This window comes from Tachypleus tridentatus, chromosome 11 (assembly GCF_004210375.1).
Source record: "Tachypleus tridentatus isolate NWPU-2018 chromosome 11, ASM421037v1, whole genome shotgun sequence".
Classification (NCBI taxonomy): Eukaryota; Metazoa; Arthropoda; class Merostomata; order Xiphosura; family Limulidae; genus Tachypleus; species Tachypleus tridentatus.
Window position 1 is genome coordinate 64,530,326 of NC_134835.1, and position 24,908 is coordinate 64,555,233.

General features: G+C 30.6%; 1 protein-coding gene across 6 annotated transcripts in view; it reads right to left on the reverse strand.

Moving 5' to 3' along the window:
• Oseg5 (intraflagellar transport protein Oseg5) overlaps nt 1-24,908 on the reverse strand; it is a 46,944-nt gene that overhangs the window by 16,536 nt on the left and 5,500 nt on the right. For all 6 annotated transcript variants that reach the window (XM_076467601.1, XM_076467603.1, XM_076467606.1 and 3 more), the window contains exons 3-12: nt 24,203-24,434; nt 17,813-17,923; nt 16,929-16,997; nt 9,987-10,096; nt 8,798-8,887; nt 8,438-8,575; nt 7,018-7,142; nt 6,204-6,377; nt 2,932-3,006; nt 17-180 (exon numbers count right to left, since the gene is read on the reverse strand). In XM_076467601.1, the coding sequence (XP_076323716.1) occupies nt 17-180; nt 2,932-3,006; nt 6,204-6,377; nt 7,018-7,142; nt 8,438-8,575; nt 8,798-8,887; nt 9,987-10,096; nt 16,929-16,997; nt 17,813-17,923; nt 24,203-24,434 (1,288 nt within the window). The remainder of the gene's footprint in view (nt 1-16; nt 181-2,931; nt 3,007-6,203; nt 6,378-7,017; nt 7,143-8,437; nt 8,576-8,797; nt 8,888-9,986; nt 10,097-16,928; nt 16,998-17,812; nt 17,924-24,202; nt 24,435-24,908) is intronic.

The following is a 24,908-nucleotide window of genomic DNA, read 5'->3' on the forward strand; positions in this document are numbered from 1 at the left end:
AAATTTCTATTTACACCTTTTTCATCTCCTTTATCCCTTACAGCCAGGGTGTCATTACTCAGGCTAACTGTAAAATGGTTCAGTAAATGAGGCCTCATTCCTGCCCATTTTGGTGTACTAGCCATCTTGCCATCATAAAAATGTATGTACAAGCCTCCACCATCAACAAGCAGAAAGTGTCTGTGAAAAAAGTTAAAGATAAATATATTGTTGCACTTACTAAGTGGTATTACTTAAACACATATATGAATATATTCATTAAGGATGCTAAGTAGCAATGTATGGACATGCATGTTCAGTCTGAAAAAATGGCTAACAATCAGAAATTCACCAATCATATCTGATAAATGCACATCAGCTTTAAGAACTTCAGGTTTTGGCTGGTAAATTTCAAATGAAAATTGTGACAGACAAGTTTTAAAGAAATCATCTTAATATGGATTCTGTGACTTGATGTCTGTATAGTTCTCTGTACAAGTTGCTTATGGTTTCTCATTAATGATGATTTTAAGCTTTTTCTTGTAAATCTTCAATCAGCTTAACTGCACTTCTATAAAATACATGAGCATGTACAGTATATTAATATTCTGTTTACTGTAAGTTGGGATGATTTTGTAACAACTGTCTTCTGTATTTTGAAAGAAGTGACTTCCTCTGCTTTTCTTTAAAGTTAATTTCATTGTTATAAGTCATCATATTTAAAGAAAGTTTGTTATAATCATCAATGTATTATTTAATGATTATTACTTTTCACTAACATTTCTGAGCCTAAGATATTATTTAAGTAATAACAAATAACTTGTTAATATTGATGTTATCCAATTGATAATTTAATGTTTTCTAATCAAATCTACCAGTAAATGCAATATGAAACATGGAAGCAGAAAATCTGAACAGATCCCCATCAATACTGGTATACTTTAAAAATCATCTCTCTCTCTCTCTCCAGTTTCTTCTCCAATGTATAACATGTATCTGTCTCATGTTGACAATCTAACCAGATGCAGTTTACCAGTATTAGCTGATTGCATCAGTGTACATTAGAAGCTCTAGCAAAATTAAAATTGAAAGCAAGATGTAACTACCTCTCAGCAAGGGAGCAAATGGTACAATAACACAAGAATGGTTATTAATTCAACCAAACCCATAGTCATGTTCTGCATACTTAACAAGACATGCTGATGAGGACAAATCATCACCCTTCTTTGCATATACTACCATCTCTCTAAAAGAAACACTTAAATATCTTTGACAGATAACTCTAATTCAGTAGGCACAATGCACTGAAAGCTACACAGTGGGAAACTGAAGAAACTCATCTGTTCTTTCTTTGCCAAAGTCTCATCCACTCAATCCTGTATTATGCATTAGTGATGATACGAATGAGTGCTATATATCTAGATAAGACTGACAGAGACAAAACATCTGTTTCAGACACCTCCATCAAGATTCTATTACACCTCAAACACTTCAGTAACTCTGAAAAGCACCACCAAAGCTTTCAAGACAAATTCTTCATTTGGGCATTGCAATGCAAATGCCATGTATTCCACCATGAAGCCATTGCCATTTGAAAGAAGGAAAACACTATCAACGCCTCTTTCAAGACCAAGGTGGACAGTCACTTGTCATTATAGCCACAGATGATTTCTATACAACAGATTATGGGAGAAAGATGGTTGGGAATTCTTTGTTTTGTGGTCTAACAACATTTTGTGTAAAAATGGAGCTGGAAATCATAAATTAAGCTCTGCCCCGAACTTTTTAAGGGAATGAGCTGCACCTGATTATCTGTGCCAGATCATACAAGAGTAACACTAAATGAAGAAGCTAATAAGCTTCCAAAAGAAGTCCTTATATTAAAATCAAATCAAGCAGGATAATGTCCTCCTCTGTACTATTTAGTTCATAATGATGACCAAAAAAGTCTTCATCAACATTCAGAGAAAATGAGACTAATTGAAAGCAAAGCACCAATACACATGTAGCTTTGAAAAGCAAAAGGTGGATAATCATAGAACAATGTACAGCCACCAGACTGCTAATAACATCAGTAAAAAGGCTCTCTCCTACCTTCTGCCAGTTAGCCTCTACAAGAAAGAATGACTAGTACATCTTGATTCACCTCCTGGGATTGCCACCTAGCACTCAACTCAAACCATTATAGGTTTCAGTTTTCTTTATGAAATTAAGTAATTCTTGTAATTTTATGATATATAATGATTTATAAGTTACATACTATGAGTTCTACTCTATATAATTATCTGACTTTTGACTAATAAGTTTTTAGTTACTGAAATATTTGTTAAAATTAAGCTAAATATATGTTTTAATAAAATATTAAAACCTTAAAATATAAGGTATATAACAGTTTTAATTAAACCTTACATAATTATACAAACTTTTTTCTATATTGAGGTTAGTCAACCATAGCAAACAAGATTAAGTGTTAAGAAAAATGTGGTACACATAATACGTTTCTTCAGTTGTTTTTTTTGAAAGACTTAAATGCTTCAAAATGTAAGCAGTATTATAGCTCATTTTCTTATATATTATTGTCATAAAGTTTGATAATTAAAGATACATTTTATCTTTTCCAACACTGTTAAAATTTCACAGTTCTATATTCTAAAATTTTATAGGAATTATCACTTGTGCTTCTATTTTATTAACCACACAAGAAGCTGTTTACCATAATATTTCCCTTCTACAAATGACAAGATATACAAAACACATTTTAAAATTCTTTATTTCCTGGATGATTGCCATGTGAGAAATGTTATATTAAAATATTTACCCTCCACTATGTCAGTAACCACATGAGAAACATCTTTCCCCAGTCTATTAATAAATCATCTGAGGAAATACACTACAGTATTAAATTTTCTATCTAACTGACCAACCATACAAGATACATATTATGGTCTTTACCTTTCTGCTTGAATGACTAAACTCACACGACATTCTTTCAAGTCAAATATCTGAGGGGTGTTCCAGTTCTTTGTGCTGTATGTAACAAATAATAATAAAATCATCAGTTTAGTTTATTTCTTTTACTTTTTCTTTATTTGACTTTGCAGATGTTTATGAAAGCATGAAGAGACACTTTACTTCCAGTTTATAATTTAAATTTCAAACTGTTTGTTGTATCTTACTTTTAAGTTATCCTTGTTGCATATTTACATATCATACTTTGGCTTAAATCATTCTTTACTTTTAAAAACATGATTTATAAAAACAAAGTGAAAAGCAGGTAGATAATGCAAATAACTTCTGTAAGTACCAACTGCTTAATTTTTTTAAACTACGTGTAACATATAATTTTCAATATCTATCTTGCATGTTGATGATTTCAATAAAACTAACTTTTAACCTTACTTGATGATAATCAAGTTTATATATCAGCTTTATGCAGACAAAGTCTACAGAGACATCGAGCTTGGTTCTGAAATATAATACATGGATACAGTTACAACAGAAAGTGTTCGCACCCCTGCATCATGAGTAGTTTTATCCTCATAACTTAAAAAGTATCATGACTAGGATAATGAAAGTATAGTATATTATAAGTATTATACTAACACATATCTACATAAATTTTTATGTAAATTGAATGACAAATAAACTGTTTATAAACAAAAAACCAAACATAGGAGGGCAGAAATTGTTCGTGAATCAGTTGTGTAGCCTTTCAGGTGAATTACTTAGCACAATCTCTCCTCATAGCTCTCCATGATCGTTTGACAGTACTCAACTGGTATTTTCTTCAATTCTTCTTTACAGAAGGCCTCCAAATCTTGCAAGTTTTTAGGATGACGCTGATGAACCCTGGTCTTCAACTCATGTCAAATGTTTTCAATTGGGTTGAGAATGGGTGACTGCAATGGCCACTCCAGAACACTTATATGGTTACTCTGCAACCAGGATTGCACATATTTTGATGTGTGCTTAGGGTCATTGTCGCGATGGAAGATCCAACGACGCCCAAGCCGCAAGTTCCGAGCATCAATCTTGATATAAATGCCTAATATATCAATGTACTATTCTTTTTTCATAATCCCGTTGACCCGGTGAAGAATGTCTATACCAGAAGAGCTGAAGGAACCCCATAGCATAATCGAGCCACCTCTGTGTTTAACTGTAGAGACGGTGTTCTTTGAAAGATTTCATTCCCCCTTCTTACGGAAAATATTGTGAACATCATTGTGGCTGAAAAGCTCAATTTTAGTCTTGTCTGACTAAAGAATACTCTTCCAATAGGTAAAGGGTTAATCTACATGCTTTCTTGCATACCTCAATCGTGCTTCTAAATGAACAGGCTTTAAATATGGAGTTCTACGAGGACTGCATGCTTTGAACCCAGAAGAGCACAATATGTTCGTAACTGTAGAGGCACTTACTTCAACCCCAGTTTCCCTTATCAGTTTCTGTATGTCATTACATGTTAAACGAGGGTTCATACTAACTTCTCTGAGAACCTTCCTCTTGGTTCTCTCTAGAATTTTAGTGGGGTTCCCGGAACAAGGGAGGTTAGAAGTTGATCCTGAAAGCTTAAACTTGGCAATTATGCTTTGAACAGTAGATTTTGGTACATTAAGTTGCGTAGCAATACAGGAAAGAGACACACGAGACTTGTATTTTACAATAATTCGATTTTTTAAATCACTGGACAGTTGTTTCCTGTTTGTCATGATGACCAAGCAGATAATGACGGAGACGGCGCTAAATTGCCGGAAGTAAATATTTTGCTGATTAAATTCCAATAATTATGAACCCAGTGTCTAGTTCTGGAATGGTATAATGTAGTTTATTTGCCAAACTAAACAAAAGTTTTAAAGGAATATCAGTTTTTTTCACATGTTCTGAAATGTATGAACAATTTCTGCTCCTCCTATTTTTGGTTATTTGTTTATAAACAGTTTATTTGTCATTTAATTTACATAAAAGTTTATGTAGATGTTTGTTAGTATAGTATTTATAATATACTATATGTCTATTAGCCTAATCATGATACTTTTGAAGTTATGGGCAAAAAACTACTCAGGACACAGGGATACGAACACTTTCTGTCATAACTGTAACCTTCAATGAAGCATTGTTCTTGCTAAAAGAAATAAAAATAACCTATATATTCTGCTTATCAAAATTTGTGTCAGTTTGTCTAACTGGGCTGAGTAAATTATTCTGAGAAATAAATAACATAACACAATAATAATAATACTCTTTTATATATGATGTGACTACAGAGTAGTGAGAATGATCCTTAAACTTAGCTTACTTGATTAATGATCTGAAAAAGTGGAGTTGGGTTAGTTTCTTTTATTTGTTTGAACCTTTTTATGCACGTCCTACTACATATTTTAGTCATTAAAGCCTTCTACAAAGACAGAAATGATGATGCACTTTCTGTATTAACTTTTCGGACATTACTTATGGGATAACCTGATAATAAGTAATTACTTAGTTGGCTGTATTGGCTACTAACAATGATAAACTATGCTAACTATGTTGCCTAACTTTTATGAAATGATAAATAAGATTACATACTTAATAATTAACTTTTATAGAATGATAAATAAGATTACATACATAATAATTAACTTTTATTTAATGATAAATAATATTACATACATAATAATTAACTTTTATTTAATGATAAATAAGATTACACACATAACAACTGACTTTTGTAGAATGATAAATAAGATTACATGCTTAATAATTAATATTTACTAAATTACATTCAGTTTTAAACATATTCAATTTTTTACTGGGTGACAATGTTTCAAGCTATATTGTCTTAACTGGATAAAATATCGTCTTCTTAACATGCTAATCAGTCTTTACTGGATGATGCTGACTAACTTAATAACCTAAACAGAGGTCATCCAGTAGTTGTATATATTTTTTGTTTAATATGGAATTATATAATTTTAGAACCTCAAATTATATTTCTTTTGCTTATGCCAATGAAAACATAATAAGGTAATACTTTATAAATTTAAGGAGAATTACGGAGCTCTTTCTTGGCCCCAAATTAAACCTAAATGTAACCATAAGTCAATCTTCATTAAGTAACTATGATTCTTAATATGCTGATAAAAGACAGATAAACTTGAGGTTTGTAGTTATCAAACATGCTTAACTAAAGACAAAGCAATGCATCACATGGCCAGAAGATAATCTCAACATATAAGTATTACCTGTAGATATAGCACTGTGCTGAAGTTACCACTACAAGGTGGTTGTACTCTAAGGACACTTTTATTATACAGTCTCTGAAGTCTAACTTCTCCCAGACTTCATTGTTGACATTCAACACAGAAATGGTCTTTCTGCCTGTAACTGTCACTTCATAGTTCTTCCATTCTAGACGACTAGCAACAAACATTCCATTTAAATTATAAACCTTGAATAAAATTTTACATCACAAACTGACAAGGAATCTCAAAAATTTTTTTCTCATCTCATCACTTTTGAAAGCTGTATTGTCTATCATGTACATAAATATAGATTTGAATGTTTATATTATTTATATTTAGTATCAAGTGCAAAACTATTCCACATTTTTACGTGCATGTCTTAAAAATTGTTTCTTCTCATACAAACACTAAAATTAAACTGCATAAAATGCATGAAATGCTTGTCAAGTAAATATAGAATTACAAAACAGTAAGAGAACTAGCAATTTAAAAGCATAGTTAAATATGTAGAGTGTAATACTGCTGCTTGAATTGCCTTCTTTAACTTTATTTATACATGAAACTAGCTAAAACTTTTATATGACTTAGTTACATGTTAAATATATTCCATTAAAAACCCTTTGGTTTCAAGAATGAACCTTTAAAAATAAAATGAAAAATATTCCAATTTTCTTCTTCAGTCTGTGACAAACTGAAAAAGTATTATTTTTTTATTATTTTTAATTAACTTAAATTTCAATTCAGTTATATTCAAAAGAAAGGGAATTACCCAACTGAACTAAAGAAAAAAATGATAACAATAACAGTTTCTTACCGTTCAATTACATGGGCAAAAACAACATGACCATTTCCACAAGCTCCAGCAATCTGAGTTCCATCACTGGACCAAGCTAAAGAGAAAATACTCTGGGTTTGTGGCTTATCTAGGGAGTAAGACCACTGAAAAGAGGCATGGTTTTAGAAAATGTCAAGGTTAGTTCTTTTACAGTTTATAAGGATATAAGACAATGAAAAAATACCTTAGTTTCTATTGTGAATCATTTGTTGCATGTATGTTGGGGAAAAAAAATCCAACAATTAATATATAAATAAATGGACACTAATTTTGGGCTTAAATGACCAAAGAAAAAATAACAATGCAAAAAACAAAACAAAACATATAAAATTATTTATCAAATATAGTCATACACTTCCATGTACAAAAACTATTGTTTAAAAGTTAACAAATGGTGTATATATATATGTTAGAAAAACACAGTCCTTACAATAAATATAATTAAACTGATTAAACCAAGTTGGAAATCTAGTTCTATGTTTTTAACGCTATGAAAACACAAGTCTATCGCATAAGCTATATAGACTACATGGTACATTTTACAAAAGTGTGCTAAAGGCAAAAGAATAAAGAAAAGTATGTGCATCTAAGGATGTTACATAAATTTCTGATTAGTTTATATGAATAGAGCAGTTGGCCATTTAAAGTGAAAAATTATTCACTATTTTGCGACATAATATTAAATTCTTTCTTTAACCATATTGCAACAGGTTACAGGTCAAAGGCCATGTCATTGCGTTTGTTGACTCGTATTCAAAATATACATTTTTGTCATAAAGTTGGGTATCAAAATATAAATTACAATTAAAATCTTCATATTATAAATTATTTAATTTAATTTAAAAGTAAATATTTAAAAAAACATCTAAACATCAATTTTTTGAAACCGATTGAAAGCTCAGAATATCCCACAAGTGGTTTTCTCAGCCATTTTCAAATATAATGGCAGCATCTCTTCTTTTTGAGACAAACATTCATGCTAGTAAATTGAGTATTTAGCCTGTTCAAAAAAAATTTTTTTTTCTTTTTTTTGTTAACCCAAATACAGCTCAGATATTAAACTTGATAAATTTTATTGGAATTCTATGGAATCAATATTACGAGATAGGTGGATTACATCCAACCTGTAATAAAAGTTAATTATTAATACTAAATGTAATGGTAATGCAGGTTATACCCATCTGTAAAATAAATCAGTAAATAATTCTCTGTCATAAGAATTAAGTGAAGAAAAAAAATTAATGACAGGAAAAGTTCTCTGTCAGATTAAGCACATTTAGAAGTAATATTTATTTACAATGCAATCTCAAAGTACACATTAACATCTGCTTCTTTCATACCCAAAGCACATCATTTATTTTCTTTACAGAGCAGAGTATACATAAATATATTTTTTTACCCCAATTTTATCACAAAGTCTAAGAGTGTTAAAGGACCCAACAGCAAACAGTTCTCCATCTGGTGACCAAGACACTGAAGTAATAGGGTAGTCATGAGGTTGACTACTATACAAGACTCTTCCATATGTGTCCCATACCTACAGAGAAGAATATCTGTCAAAATTCTCATATACATGCATTTATTCATATGAAAGTATGTACTTATGAATGCCATATTTTATTGTTTTGGAACTGAAACATGTCAAAAAATATCTTCATACTCTGAATTGATTCTAAGCTACACTTTGTTCAACATTTTTGTATATTTTTAGAAAACAGACAGGATGACAATGATCTGAAATAGTGCAAATAAAGATTACCTTGTACTTGCAATCTTCAGCACCAGAAACAATAATATTGTTGTTTGGATTCCATGAAACTTTTAAAACTAACCCATCATGAGCTTTCCACTGAAAATGAATGAAAATATAGTGCTAAATTGAGATGATACCAGAAAACATAAATATGTCAATATATATTACAATAATGCTGTGTACTCATATTAAAATAAAAATTTTAACATTTTTAGAGAAAAACAATGTTTCATTCATTATGAATCTTTAAAATAAAAAGTTAAGATAACAGAGCCATAAATTGCTCTAGAGGTCTACTTATTTCAAAGAAAGTCTAAAACATATCCAAGTGTATTTCAAGTATACTATGGTCACATTCTTGAAATAAACACTATATATCTCTTCCCAAAATATAATAATAACTGTATTTATAAAAGCTGATTAAATTTCAAATATTTTTTTCTGAAACACTTTACTGCAGAAATTAGCACACAGATGATAAAATAACAGCCTATTAATATCGTTTTTCTATAATTTATTTCCATTTTACTACATTTTTTTCAGTTATAACAAAATATTAGGAAAATAACCTATAGTATGATTTTAAAAAATTGTTTTGGTATATTACACTTTTCCCTAAGTTCAGTGATACAAGTTTTACTGTATTTTATGTATGGTGTCTTTCACTCACCACAGTAAATCATATAGGATTTGAAGAGTATTTAGCATTGATGTTACTAATTTATTCTTCTGTCTAGTGTTACTTATGAGGGACGAACTCCAACAAGGTCAGTATAACTCAGTGATAAATGGTGAATTGAATGATAAATTATACTTTATAATTTTTTTATTTTAAACAGCATATCTGCTGATCAATTTAGATGAATAAATTAAAACCATCATATTCTTGAAATCCTACATAAATATAGGTTTACTATGGTGAGTGAAAGATAACTAAAGACACAATGTACATTTCACCAATATATATATTTTAGTCTTGCACATTTGATTTGCTCTTGTCCAGAGATAATAATGAGTGGAAGTCTCTGGAACCAGTATAACTCAGTGAGAAGTGATGACTTCAATGATAAACTAAACATAATCTCTATTTAAGTTTTACTGTAACTGTATTCCTACAAACTCCATGACAGCAAATGACTAGTAAAGTCAGTTTCTATGAACCTTATTTTGTGAATGATTTATATTTTTAGATTACCTGCAGAGGTTTAGAGTTTGGTTGTAGAGACTTAATCACCAAATACTTATCCCATGTATAAAGCACATCTCCACAATTTGGTCCCCAAGCTAGTGAATACACAGGTGCACCTGTAATATTATAAAATAACCATTTAGTAGTAATACATAATTCAGGGAGAGTTATCTATACTGTAATTATGTGGTAGCTATACCTTCTTGATGACAAGAAACCCACTTGAAATAAAAATGTATCTCAGAACAGCTGGTATGGGTATTAACACTTTTATTGATAAGGAGAGAACGTTGTTTTTCTCTCCTTATCTATAAGTGTTAATACCCACACCAGCAGCTATACCTCTTGTTAAATCTTTTTATTTTTCTCTTTTTCCTCCTATCACGTTTATTTTCAGCCAGCTGCCTTATATGTGTGGTCATATATCTCAAACCACTTACCACTGACAGAATTTCTTGGCTAATAACCTTTCATCATGTATTACTACCTTTAATTGTCATCTACTGTGCTCTCATACAACTTTATATGATAACATTTTTTTCCAAGCCTACAAATGTGGGGAGTGGCAGAAACAGTTGCTGTGCAGGTCAAGTATTTCTTTGAACTATGGTTTACTAAAAAATACAAATTTGCTATGTCTTAATCATATTTAGTATAAACCCTTGTCAGAATCCATACATTTCAGTGAAAGGACAAAAGGAAGCAAAAAGATGTTTATCATTTCTGGTCAAGAACTTTAAGAAAGTATCAGTTTTATAAACTGAATTAGTACCATGAAACTTGAAAGAACAACTAAACCATGGGTATGTTACTGGGTCCCTTTTATGTGTTAAAGTTAAACTGTTGCAAGAAAGATATAAGCTGTCAAGCAATCCAATACGTTCTATTGTTTGCTCCATGCACAACCACTGACAGTTTAAATCCTGGCATAACATACATTATGTCTGAGACTAAGATATATATTTAAAAGTACTAAATAGGCAATTAAAAAAAAAAGGTGCTAAGGCACTGTGTTTCATCAGAAAGCTCCTGTTACACCAAGGTGGTATCCATAAGGACAAACATTTGGGAGAGTATACAGAATCACTACACAAGTAATTAGTTTCAAGGAATATAACAAAGATCAGTTACTACAGGAGGAATATATTTTTCTGCCAATGTATCTTTGACATGATGAAGATAATGGTTATTGAAAGCATGAGATGATTACCACATCTCAGCTTTAAGATCTTTCTTTGGAGATCTAAGTTACAGTTAAAATACAGCAAGATGATAAATAACATGAGAAGAAATATATGAAAGCTTTAAAAACCCAATGCTTCTATGAACATAATCTATAACATGGAATTCAAAAGAATAACTAGACCATGAGTGATGTTACTGACTCCCTTTTAAGTGTTAAGGCCAAATTCTTGAAGAAAAGATATATAATCTATCAAGCAATCTAACAAGATGAGCAGTTTAAGCCTCTTATAGCAAAATAGTAAACAGCTCCTATATTTCTTGTTTCTGATATTTAAAAGGTGCTCATGTGAACTAAAGAACTTTACAGCCTTTATTAGGTTCACAAAACAATCAATATCAGAGAAAGTGGTAAATTTGACAAAATAAAATAAGAGAGGTGAAGTCTTCTTAGTCATCTAATGTAAGCACATTAGATTAAAAACTTCTTCCTAGATTTAAATACAGCAATTCTACAGAAAAGAAAGAGTGGTTTACAACAACAATGAGCAAGTTAAATTGACAACAAGTAAGAGCAAATAGTGAATTTCTAACAAAGACTGGTAGCTAGAGCAGACTTGGAAAAAAGCATATCTGATCAGGTGTCACCCACCACTAACTGGGATTCAATAAAAATGATGAGAAGGTTCTGAAAAAGAATAGAAATAAATACAAAAGTAATGAAGTCACTCACCTCTCTTACCATCTAGTTGAGGTATGGAGAACAGTAATAGGGGTAGCCAAAAACTTTCCTAGGAGGCAACCACCAAATCATAAATAATGAGATATAAATGTATTAGGTGAGGTCCACATACAAACATATAAAACTCCTCCACCAGGTGACATAGCTGAGCTGCCAGGGAGATTGAGATATGACAAATTGATGAGGTAAAACCCAAAGAAGTCTCTACTTCTCCAATGAAAGAATAGAGTAAGCAAGATGAGCCCAATTAGTCAAAGTAACTAGGGGTAAATCACATGGCACCTTAGGATTCCAACGGTGAAGCAAATGATGATGTAAACCCTTCAGTGCATGAAACATAATATTAGAGAGCAACAGGGTACAAAAGATGATCCATAACAGAGTGATCATAAAAATGAGAAATGGAAGGAAGATGAATAGGAGAGAAAGCCTTATCCCTTTCTCTAGTTGCTGTAGTTTGGGGTTGAAAAGAGTTATCAGGATACAATAGAATATAAGCAGAATGATAAAGTGTCCTGTTACCAGATCTCACAAACACATCCAAATATCAATAGCTGCTAACTGACAATAGAAGTAAATAAGTCTTAAGAGATTGAAAGAGAGAAAGAAAAGGCATGGAGAACCAGTATGATATCCCAATAGGCACATGGAATGGACATCAAGGACAGATAACTTGAAAATATTTCAAAAGGACAAAACTTGGGACTCAAAACCAAAAAATAACTGACAAAACTGCCTTATACAGAAAAATGGATGAAGTCACCAACCCTTTGCCAAATAACCATGGCAGAAGCCAAGAAACGTGGCACAGTGAGACAAGAAGGATTAAAACCTTGTCTGAGAGACCACTGATGAGAAGTAAACCATTTTCTTTGACAAGTATCTGAAACAAAATGCTGAATAGACTGTATTAAGAAAGATGCCACCAGAGAGGTCAATCTTTGGCATCCTTCATAAAAAAGTAGTTCAATAAAATTTAGAATGCAAGTCAACAAACATGATGACATGGCCTTTGACCCATGACCCATAATGAAAGGACTAAAGGAATCCAAAGAAATTTAACACTGTGAAAAGACAAAGTGATTTTGATAAAATATACTAAGTTTAAACTTAAAAGAAACATCCCTTAAAGACAGTGCCAAGGATAAGGAAACATTTAATTTCAAGTGTAAGTCCTTATCAGGATCTACTGTATATGGAAAATGTGTTGCCAACCTACTATTAGAGAGCTATTGTCACATGATGATTAGATCATGCACCAGCACAGTTCATATTGCAGTACGTGTCTTAAGTAGAAAATTGCTTTAGGCTAGTGACATGCGTAAAAATTCAGAGGCACCTCCACAAAGAATAGCTATTGCACTTAGATAAGTAAGTATATCATTTTGGAATTATGATATTATAACTCTTAAGTTACAAAGTATGTTTTCAAGAAATTTGGCACAAAGCTAAAACATGTTAGGATCAACTGACCATCTAAAATGTGATAGAAAAATGTTTTCATATGGTGAAGATAGAATTTAATGGCTTGGATGACTCTGGTAAAATAAAAAAAACAACAAAGCAAGATCAAAATATAAATATAAAACTGACAAATTTGGTTATTGATGATAAAGTGAAAGTAATACAAAAATTGGAGAGTTTGCTATGGCAATATTCTTTGCAATATCCAACTTGTAAGTCACAAATCATCCAATAGGAGTGCAAAATAACTTAAAATCAATTCAGAGGATAGAAAGAGATCTATAACTGGTTTCTAAAAACACAATTCTTTAAAAAAAGTTGTTCATGATTCATATACATTAGATACATGCTCATTCACCACCTTAGGAAGGAAAAAGATGGAAAAGTTCAGGAAAAAGAAATATCCTCATTGGCCAGAATTGTAGATAAGCTACTACCCTCAGCCAATAATGACTAGAAGAACTTTCATAATTGCAATGGGTTGATCGGTGCAATAGATTTATGCTAATACATCATTTTAAAAAGTACTGGTAGAGATACATCAGTTTCTGAAAGTTGGTGATGCACTTGCACAATCAAGCACTACTGATGTTACATCCCTTACAGCATTGGCATACTCCATACAACAATGAAGTCAGGTTAACCCTTTAAAAAACGTCCTGTGTAATTTTAAGTGAAAATAAAAATCTCTGTAATACAAGAATAATAAATACTTTAAGACCAAGAAGACTTAGATAATGACCTTAAAGGCATTAAAAGGAACAAGAGTAATCTGTTTTGTAGCAAATTAAGAAACTGATCACACCAGTGCCTCATCAACAAGGTATGCTAATAAATGAATCCAAAAAAAGGAGTTAATCATAGACAAGAATGCACATCACATACAAGAACGGGGAAGTATCCTAATCGTGAACTAACACAGATAACTGTTGATGAGAAAGATACATGTACAGTATATACATATATATATATATAGACACACACACATAAACTAGTTAAAGGCAAGAAGATAGAAAATTAATCTACCAGTTGGGAAGTTAAAAACCCTGGAATCCTAAAGTCTATATAGAAAAATTGTGAATAGCATACTTTAAATGCAAAAGTGAAACAGACAAATTTAATGGGACAAGTTAGTTTATTTCAACAACTGCATCTGAGGAGAGAAGATCCTCCACTGCAATTGTCCCAGTTCCATAACAATTCAAGTCAAAAGTTACAAGTTTCTCTCCTTGCACAAAGTGTTCTCAACTAAAGAAGCAGGGTCAAAGAAATCATCTCGAAAGATAAGATAGCTTCTAGTAAAATATAAGCTATAAAAAGTAACAGTAATCATACACTGATAATTCACACCTTCTAGAAATTCAGAAAGACTTATAGCCTGGCTAAACCATTACATTGTGTTACAACTATAAAGTGGAATGTCCTGGGTCACATTTGGTAAAATGAAATGAAAGAAGGGAAAATTAAACAATAAAACTGAGTTACTAGAATTACTTTATTTTATCAGAGTCTATCTCTAGTATTAATTCTAATGAAATTTTCAAATGTCAACAAAACAGCTTCAAATTAAAGTAGCATGAGTGTACTATTCAGAATGCAAGGGAAAATGTAACCATACATGGTTGACAAGTATAAGAATGAAGATACGTAAGATTATAGATAACAAATTTTAGACAATAAGTGAGGGAGGGAATAGAGAGGAATAAAAAATGTATAATTCATAGTATAAATAAAATATTGCAAATAACATGTTTTAATATATAAAATTATAATTGGTGTATATAAAAACATAATAAATTGTCAGGAGTAACTAAAGCATTTCTTAATTTGTCCTGAACTTTCGAAAATTCTCTTCAGATGTAAATGCGTAGTTATTATTTGAACATTAGTCTAAACAAGTGAGATTTTTACCACAGTGCGACATATATAGTGTGTGTTAGGATATTTATTATATCTACATCTATTTTGTATTATTTATTTAATGTTCATTATTTCATTATAATGATTATTCTGCATTGTTAATTTATTAAATGAATTTAGGAATAATCTCAGCCTTTTGGGTTGGCTAAACCTTAATGATATATAATTGGATTTATGGCTAACAATATCATTAATACTGAGGGTATCATTACTCAATTAATGAAACAATGTATTCTAATGACCTTGAGAAAAACAGTTTATAGGTTATATTTAAATTTCATTACTAGATACATATTTTTATTGTGATACATGTGAAAACCAGCCTTTTAACATCAGTTAATATTAATTCCAGTTTGCAAAATTATTTGAATAGTAAGTTATTTATTCGCATACTAAATATAGCTTCATAAAAACTTTTAATGACATCTATAACATTAACCTTTAACACAATTATTTCACACAAACACAATAAAGGTAAATATTTTTCAATATTCAAGGATTATTACTTTGCATGTAGATTGCTATATTTTATTGAGTCTTTTTAGCGACAATACATATACATGTAGATTTAACATTTTTATCACCTGATATGATTAAGTACAATATTATATATTTTAGTATGACCTTCCAGGTAGTTCTTTAATTATCTTAAAAACAAAAATTTCCAAAACTTAGTTGCAGTTTTAAGGATATTTTTGATTTTTTTTTATGTTGTTGGATTTTAAGCAAACATTCTCAAGAACTGCTTGCCCTAGCCATCTATAATTTTGAAGTGACCAAATAACTGGGAAAGAAGTTAGTCAATATCACTCTTTGCTAACTCAAAGACTACTCTAATCAAATAGCAAAATTTGACTGTTATTCTTTATAATGCACCATGACTTCAAGTTGAAGAACATAAGCATTTTATAACAATAATGAGGTATAAACAACAAACCCTCAGATCCCATATCCAGAACACTAACCTCTAGCCCGTGCTAAACCCCTCCCCCTGTACTATGAGTCACAAAGTTAAAATAAACATATGTACTTTTACATGAGAATTTTAAACTACAAACAGTAATTGCATGATGGGAATGATTTCTAAGTTAGATTTAATATATAATAAATTATTTAATGTAATATATATTAAAATAGCTGGGTAGAACAAAATAACTTTACTTCAACCAGTGATATTAATATTGATATTTAATTTACAACACCAATTATTTTATAAAAATGATGAATGGTTTGCACAATCCCACCAAAAGACAAACATCATAACAAGCTATAACAGATTTCATTTCAGTCAAATATTAATTTAATTAAAGACGACCAAAAAAAATTTTGTACTTGGGTTACCCTATATTAAAAGGTGATAAAATTTTATTGTTCATTTTAGAAATTATTACAAAAACAAAATTAAACCAGATTTTTATATCAATTGTAATCACTACCAATAATGATTAGAAATAACAAGAAATATGAAGTTCATACAAATATTTTGCCAAACTAGAATGCTAAAATATTGGATTACTGAATGAACTTTTTCATAAATGTAAAATAATTTTATAATCAAATACAAAATTCTTATTAATAAAATCACTTCAAGTATCCTTCTTAAAACTTCAATGATCTGCTTAAAAATTAAGAAAACTCACTATTTGATGCTAAGATAGATCGTAACATCCCAGTACGTGACCAAATTTTCACTAATCCATCTTCTCCACCTGAAAAAGATGCATATATTTATCTTTATTTGATACACTAAAACATTTTCATTACATAAAGAAATATAATAAAACATTTTCTTTAAAATTGCAAACAAGAAAAATTATAAAAACAAATAAGAGTTCTTTTGAGAGAAAATATATTTAAACAAAAGTAATTTGTTGAATGAATGACAACATATATGTCAAATATTATGACTGCTAGCAGTTAAAAAAAAACTTACTTATTAGCAACAGATATTTAGATACTGGTAAAAGTGTTCCTTTTTTTAATCACAAACAAGAACTAAAATAAAAGGGTGTCTGAATAGTACTACAAAACAATTGGTGTCACATTAAAACCTTATAACTTTGACTTTTTAGACTTACGACAAGCCTTGCTTAATTAGAGTATCATAACTAAACAAATTTAGGGTTTACAAAATGCTGTACTAGCAATATCTGATGAGTTAATTTTTTAGCTCAGTTGTTAAGAACACTTGATTTTGAATACCTTGTCAGAATCAAATCAAATTTCAGTAGTTCAGATATAAAGATATCCAAATAGTAAGGTAAAAATCTTAAAAAAAAAAGTTAAAGACCTGAAAGGTTGCTTTTGTTTAAGTACAAAGCTACATAATAGTATAGCTGTATTCCATCCACCATAGAAAATTGAAGCCCAAATTTTAGTAATGCAAGTTTCTAAACTTGCAGATAATGATCCAACAGGATAAAAGCTAAAAGGTACAAGGAATTATGTGGTCAACACTTTAGCCAACAACCTCCATCACTGATTGCTGTTCCTACTATTACCTGTTATGAAGAATCTTTCTCACCTGTAACAAGAGCTGAACCATCATGACTCCACTGTCCAACTAGTATAGCACCTCTGTGACCTTCAACACTCTTTTCAATTCTACCTCCTTTAGATAACAGATGAAATTTCCCTGTAATTTTTAAAAACATGCTATGATATTTACTCCTAATATTTTGTGTATAAAAAGGAAAATAATATATATTTAATTAGAATGTATAATCATAATATTATGTTATATTCAGTTAAAGGTTATTGGTCCCTTTCCTAATATTTCATTAATTTAAATGTTATGTAATACAATTAAATTTTACAGCAGACTATGTTGAAAACCACAGTAAAACTTAAGATTCTAGCTCTGGTGATAATTACAGAAGTATGCTAATAACAACAGAATTACTGGAAGGCAAGCTTTTACACATTTATACACATTAAGATTAATAGCAATATATTTACTGTGTAAGTCACATATATGAAATATTTAACTACAAAAAGCTGTTTATATGAAATTCTGAATAAACAGAAAATCAACAATAAAATCCAAAAATTTTGACAAAACTTTAAGAATTTGATATTACACTATTTTAATAATATCAGTAGTAAATCATATAATGAGTAACATTTAAATTGAAGATAAGGTACTACATGTCTTTAAAAATGTCTCAGAATATCAATTGTTTATGTTATTTAATATTTGCAAGTTCAACCTTATGTAGCTCTTTTAGCAAAGAACTGCTTTAGTTTGAAAATGACTTAGATATTAGTTTATCAATAACACAAATGAATAATAAACCAAAGCTTTGAATCACCAGACAGAAATTACCTAGTGGCTGAAAGAGCATGAGACACATAGACTAGTAAACTGTGATTAAAGGGTGTCATGACCACCTCATGAAACAGTCAGACACACAAAACCATATAGGCATATAATTCTATATGTGCTGTGACAGCAACATCAATTAGTTCAAAAACTAGAGGAAATAAAGCATGTCATACCAACAGAAAGAAATTAACTAAGATAGGTACCAAGGGCTGATGTTAATCAGATATAACCTCCACAGTCCACAAGAGTTTCATGATCAGACATACTGTTAAAAACAACTGGTATCTTTATAATAAGTAACACCACATTTTAAATGCCCAAAGTGTCAAGTTCACCATTTAGATGTTATCAAAGCAAAACTAAATTTTCATTGCCAAGCCATCACATATGTATATGGATGGTATGCAAGAAAAGGAATTGTGATAGTTCAAAGCACCTGAACTGCTTTTGAGGTAGGTTCAATGGAAAAAAATAAATTCTACTTCAAGAAGTATACCCTGAGGTAAACAAAAATATCACAAGAGTGGATGACACAAGTGTTAATGCTCTCCACATACTGTCACTCAAGATTTCCAATAGAAAATAATAAGTTGAGCTTGTCATGAAGATAGGGAGATGCTCAAGCTGATAAAGTATGAAATACTCAAGGTTAGTCATTAACCGAATCGAAATTGTGGCAGGGGTTTGGTTTGAAGAAGGGGAGATAATCTTCTAACCAGGGTGCTCTGGAACTTTCTGTTCCCCTTCAACCCTACTTGTGAGTTTATTTGGTTGGCATAAGTAAAGTGTGGTGACTGATGTTGGAAAGTCGTGGAATCCATTTTCTGTGGGAGCTGCAGCAGTGGCTGGAGGAAACTAATGCTATGGCAAAGCAGCAAGTTCTTGTAGTTACACAAAGGATTTAATTTTGAATTTTTAGTACTGTGATTATGAACTTTAAATGAAGTTTTGGATAATTATACTCATGGGTGGTGAATGGACCCTTTTCAGACCTTAGTCATTAACAAATAAATAAGCCCTTCAAAAAAAAAGATGCTTATACAAATACTACCAAGAGATTTCTCTTAAAGAAAATACAAAATGAGAGACATCCTGGTGAACTGAAAAATCAGTATCCAAGGTATAAAGTTTGGCAAATCAATATTAAAGTTGTAGAGACAGGTGATTTAGTCAATTGTTTGATAAAACCAATTACCTACAAACAGTGATTATTGAATAGTGTCTTATAAACTGTTCAATAAATCAAATTCTGATTAACTCTATTAACCAAAATCAGCATTTCCAACTATTACTGTTTCTGATTATTTCACCAGTCAATTAATGAAAATTATGATTAAATTGACTGTCGTGAAAATAACCAACTAATCAAAATTACTCTTGCCCATTATTACCGTTTTCAATTATTCCAACGATAAATTAATCAAGTCTGCTTATGTTGAATATCATGAAAATAATTAACTAAATAAAATTAGCATTTCCAATTATTACTGTTTTCAATAATTCCAATAATTAATTAGTCAAAAATGATTACATCAACTTTCATGAAAGTAACCATCGAATTATTCTGGCTCTCCAGTTATTTTTTCTTTTGAACTACTGCCTAAAAGACAACCATTTGGCAGCACTTGACACTAACGTTTTATTCTTTTTCTTAAACTGATGACTATAAGGAATGAATGAAACCAGTTGTCCTTAACTTTTTGCTTGTAACATGGTTTGAAGAGCACTGTATTGTTCAATTAAAAAAATGGCACTAATTAATGAAGGCAGTGATTAACTGATTAGCAAACACCATTAAATACCCAGCTCTATCAAGATTTAAATTCAAGAGACAAAGGCCAGAAAACCATTGTCTGAATATAACATTTTGTTGCTAATTAGTTATTGGCATTATGTGTGTGAAGCTGATAACTATTACACTCTCAAATTTAAATGAAGAATACAAACTGATAAACAACATAAGAAACAAAAACACCTTCAATAGACAAGATAGTAAAGTACAGCAATTCAAATGTTTTTGTTTTAAGTTCAAGGAACTAAATTAAAGAATGGTACCTCCTTAATGTACAAATAAATCCAGTAAAAACCTAAAAGCAGATGGAAAACCACATAAAACCATTTAGAGCAACCTAAAATACTATTAAAAAAAGAATTAAAAGTGTATCAAAAACTTTAATCTTTCACATGTACGGAGCCAATGAATGGGTGAAGATGACATTGGCCTTACATAAAAATGAAACACTTGTCTTAACAACTTAATTTTTTTAAAAGAAAATCAAAATGTCCATTTCATTCATGGAATTACTATACGTCACTAAGAGATACTGATCTTGATAAAAGCAACTTCATATGAATAACATTGAAAAAAGGCATAAAAATTCATAGAGAGGTTTCTAATCAATGAAGGATACTCTAAAAAAACTAATCCATCAAGATTAAGGTAACTTTTAACACATATTAAGTTAAAGAAAATTATCACGTTGGTGAAAGAATACTTCACACATTAACCAGACTAAATACTGAAGACAAAAAATAACCAATGTGAAGACTGCCCAAAACTTACATAATGAAGAACAACACACACAAAGTTATCATTTCTCTTGTATACTCAAAACATCAATATGAGATTTCCTTCTACAAGGAATAAAAAAACCAAAAAACTCCACAAAAACAATTTTAGCCACAGACTGTGAACAACTATGATGAACCATGAAAGAGAATCAAATACAAAAATTTCATTAAAAGAGCCTGGCAATGTACTGAAAGACAGAGGAAAAAAGAACCAACAAAATACATCCTCTCGCCCAGAACTTGGTAATATATACAAAGTGAGGAAAAGACTAGTCAAGAAACAGCATGAAACAAACTATCAGAAATTATAACATCACTTGGATTGTTATTGTAAGAAGAGATTAATTGTCATAATTGCTAAAAAATAGTTGCTAAATAGTACATAATTTTTTCATTTATAATCATTTCATGATGAGTGAGCTACAAATAAGTGTTCTCTAGATTTAGCATTGAACTGTGTTTTGTAAATTCTTTAAGTTTCATTCCTGGATGTTATTTTAAGTGAGATGGCTTGAGATATTTGACAATAATTCCAAATATATTTTAACGAGTTTTATGCTACCATCATATTACCTATTTAATGGCAGCCCTAAGAAACAGTAACAGAGATCTGGTTTTTATGTTCTGCTTAATGACTGTAAACAGCTCCACTGAATTTATTATTACTACATCCCAACAAGACATAATGCGTAACTCTTACTTATGACTTTTTCACGTTTGAAAGAGCTACTCTATACTCATAAAATTCTAAAAAATTTTGGCAGTTTCTATTTCTGAGATTATATCATTAACAATACACTATCATGAGCATGAACAGTGTAATGCAAGTTTTGAGTTCCTTTCTAAAGGAAAACTGAAACCACCTGTACCAAAATGATCATTCCAGAAAATTTGTGACTCAGTAGCATAAACTAATCTATTATTAAATACCTGTTAATAAATATTTTATATCTACAATATACTTAGACAGAAATTATGTTTCAAAATTTTTATGGGCAACTGCACTATTGTCCATAATTTTGAACTGACAGACTAGAGTGAAATAGGCTAGTCAAAAACTAGCCAACTCATGGGCTACTCTAATCAAAAAGTGGGTTCTCACCATCACTCTTTTAATATCTCTATAGCTCCAAAGTGTGGAACTAATTTTTTTGCCAATAAGAAATAAACCATGGACCCTGGGATTCACAGTCTGGCACCCTAACTACTAGGTTACGTCCAACTCAAGTAGAATATAAGACCAATTGATACTATCTACTGCTGCTACAATGTTAGGTAGAAAGCATTTAGTGATTTCAAAAATGATCTTTTTACACACATGGTGATAATACCAATGGCTGAAGAGTGTTGCTAAGTAAGAATAACATCTAGTATTAAATATTGAAAAAACAAAGCAAATACAACAACTTCCATATAAGTCAAAGATCAGAGATATGTGGCCTCATGCATCAAGAGAAACACAAAATTAATTTTACATAACCTACAGGAAAGCAAATCCATAGAGGTGAACAAAATACACCATAATGTCTACAAAGCTGAAAAAGTGAACTGGGAGTCTCACTCATGTAAGCTCAGATCCTTGGGGATCCCAAGCAGTACAAGAGTCTCAGAGAAGAAAAGTGTGACCAAAAACATCTGTACAGTCTGGAATAAATCTTGTTACGTGCACTATTGTGTTCTCTCACAGTGAAAGAGGCTTTCAGACAATCTAAGGTTACTGTTAAATGTTGCACTTTTGTTCTTTTCTTCTTGTGGTGATACAGTTTTAAACAAGAAACACATTTACTTTCACAAGATAAAAAAACTGATTAATAAGTTTAACTTAAAAAAAAACGTTTCAACCTCTAATACTTTTTGCTGTGCAAAAGTGAAATCTTCAACAAACTGTTTCATACACCTAAAAGTCATATAAAGCTTATCTGTTTAACACTCCATATAACTGAATGAGAAGGTATAGCTGGCATAGGTTCAACAGATCATATGGAATATGTTTTCTAATATTAGTAAATATGTTTCATATTTCAACTATATGGTTTGATTTATCATGAAATGAACATACATGAAAATAAATTAATGAGAGGAATCTTACTCAAAATGAAAAAAAACTGCTAGAAAAAAAAAATAGAAACATGAGCACAGGATCTACCTCAAAACATATAGACCATAAACTGGAGGATAAAGTATAGACAAACTAAACCTTAAGGTATGAAAAATCCAAGGTGGCCACTACAGTATATAAAAAAACAACAACATACATATGAAAAATGCAACTATGTGGTAACATTGTCAGAAATGAAAGATGATCTACAAATAAAAATGCTTACAGATGCAATTCAATACATTTTGTAGATGTGTGTAAACATGACACTTATTTAATGAATAACTTATTTCATTTAGGGCAAGATCACATGAATAACAATCTAGACATATCACAAATTGATGAATGATAATGGTAAAAGTTAGACTTAGTACAAATGTTAAAATGTTGAAGAAGGGTATTTCTACACACAGAAGTAAAGTATGTTTTACATAATTCTTGCTTACTTCTGAGCTACCCATGACAGCCAGTGCTTTCTCCATTCTTAGTTATTGTAAATGTTTTGGTTTTGGACATTCACCACAATTAATTTTACTTTATTTAACAGCCTAGCCATGTGGTGCACTTAGGATTAAATCTGCCATTGTATGTCATTCACAGTCCTTTGGATTTTTATCACATATCAAGTAATCAGTTTTTTTTTCTTTGTTAGTATGGTAAGAATCTTTGGTGTTCAACCTGCTCTAAACTAACTCATTAGTATTATTTTGACAAATACATTTTGTGTTTAATGTTTTAACTTGTATAGACATTATAACATGATTCTCTACAAATTAAAATTTGGATCAGGTTTCTGTTAAATACACAAGTAAAATGTGTCTGTGTGTGTGTATATGTATGTATATATATATATATATTACTTTAATACTGTTTATGGGGAGTTTCAACAACTACATGTATTTAAAATTGACATAGCTTACCATCAGTGGAGGTAAGTACAAACAGATCAGGAATGCCTTGTTTCTTTCCTGAACCACCACCAGCAGCCAAGCGAGGTAACCAATGAATATCAGTTGGATACAGTTCTTCAGGAAGAGATGCTACTTTTGTGGTATCACCAGTCAAAAGGTTCCAAGACAACAGCTGGTGGTCATCACCACATGAATAAACTTCTTCAGTAGAGTTCCAAGCTACACAACTCACCAGTTCACGATGTTTGGTAGAATTAAGTAAAATATTTACATGAAAGGTTTTCAAGAAATGCTACATTATTCATTCATCTAACTACAAATTAATACATGTATCAAAGGATTGCAAACAATTATTTCCAAACTAAAAGTTTCAATACCAAACAACCGACAAATTAATAAAAGCCCTATAACCCAAGTGTTTTCAAAAGGTCCACCTTTTGAAAGCACTTGGATTATAGGTTGTTGTTTTTTTACATTGCTATCAAGACTTATTAAACATATGCATTTTTCTAATATCAGCTTATTGTGGATTTTTAAAGAAATTTTCAAAATATCCTTTCTTTAATAAGTTAGTCATAGACAGGTATAGAAATGTATGATTAAATTACTTTTATAGATGTAATATGTTGCACTTAAAAATGTATCATACAGGAAATGGAATATGAAACCTTTAAGAGACTTGAAGTATAATTAATACCATTCCATAGTTTCTTCC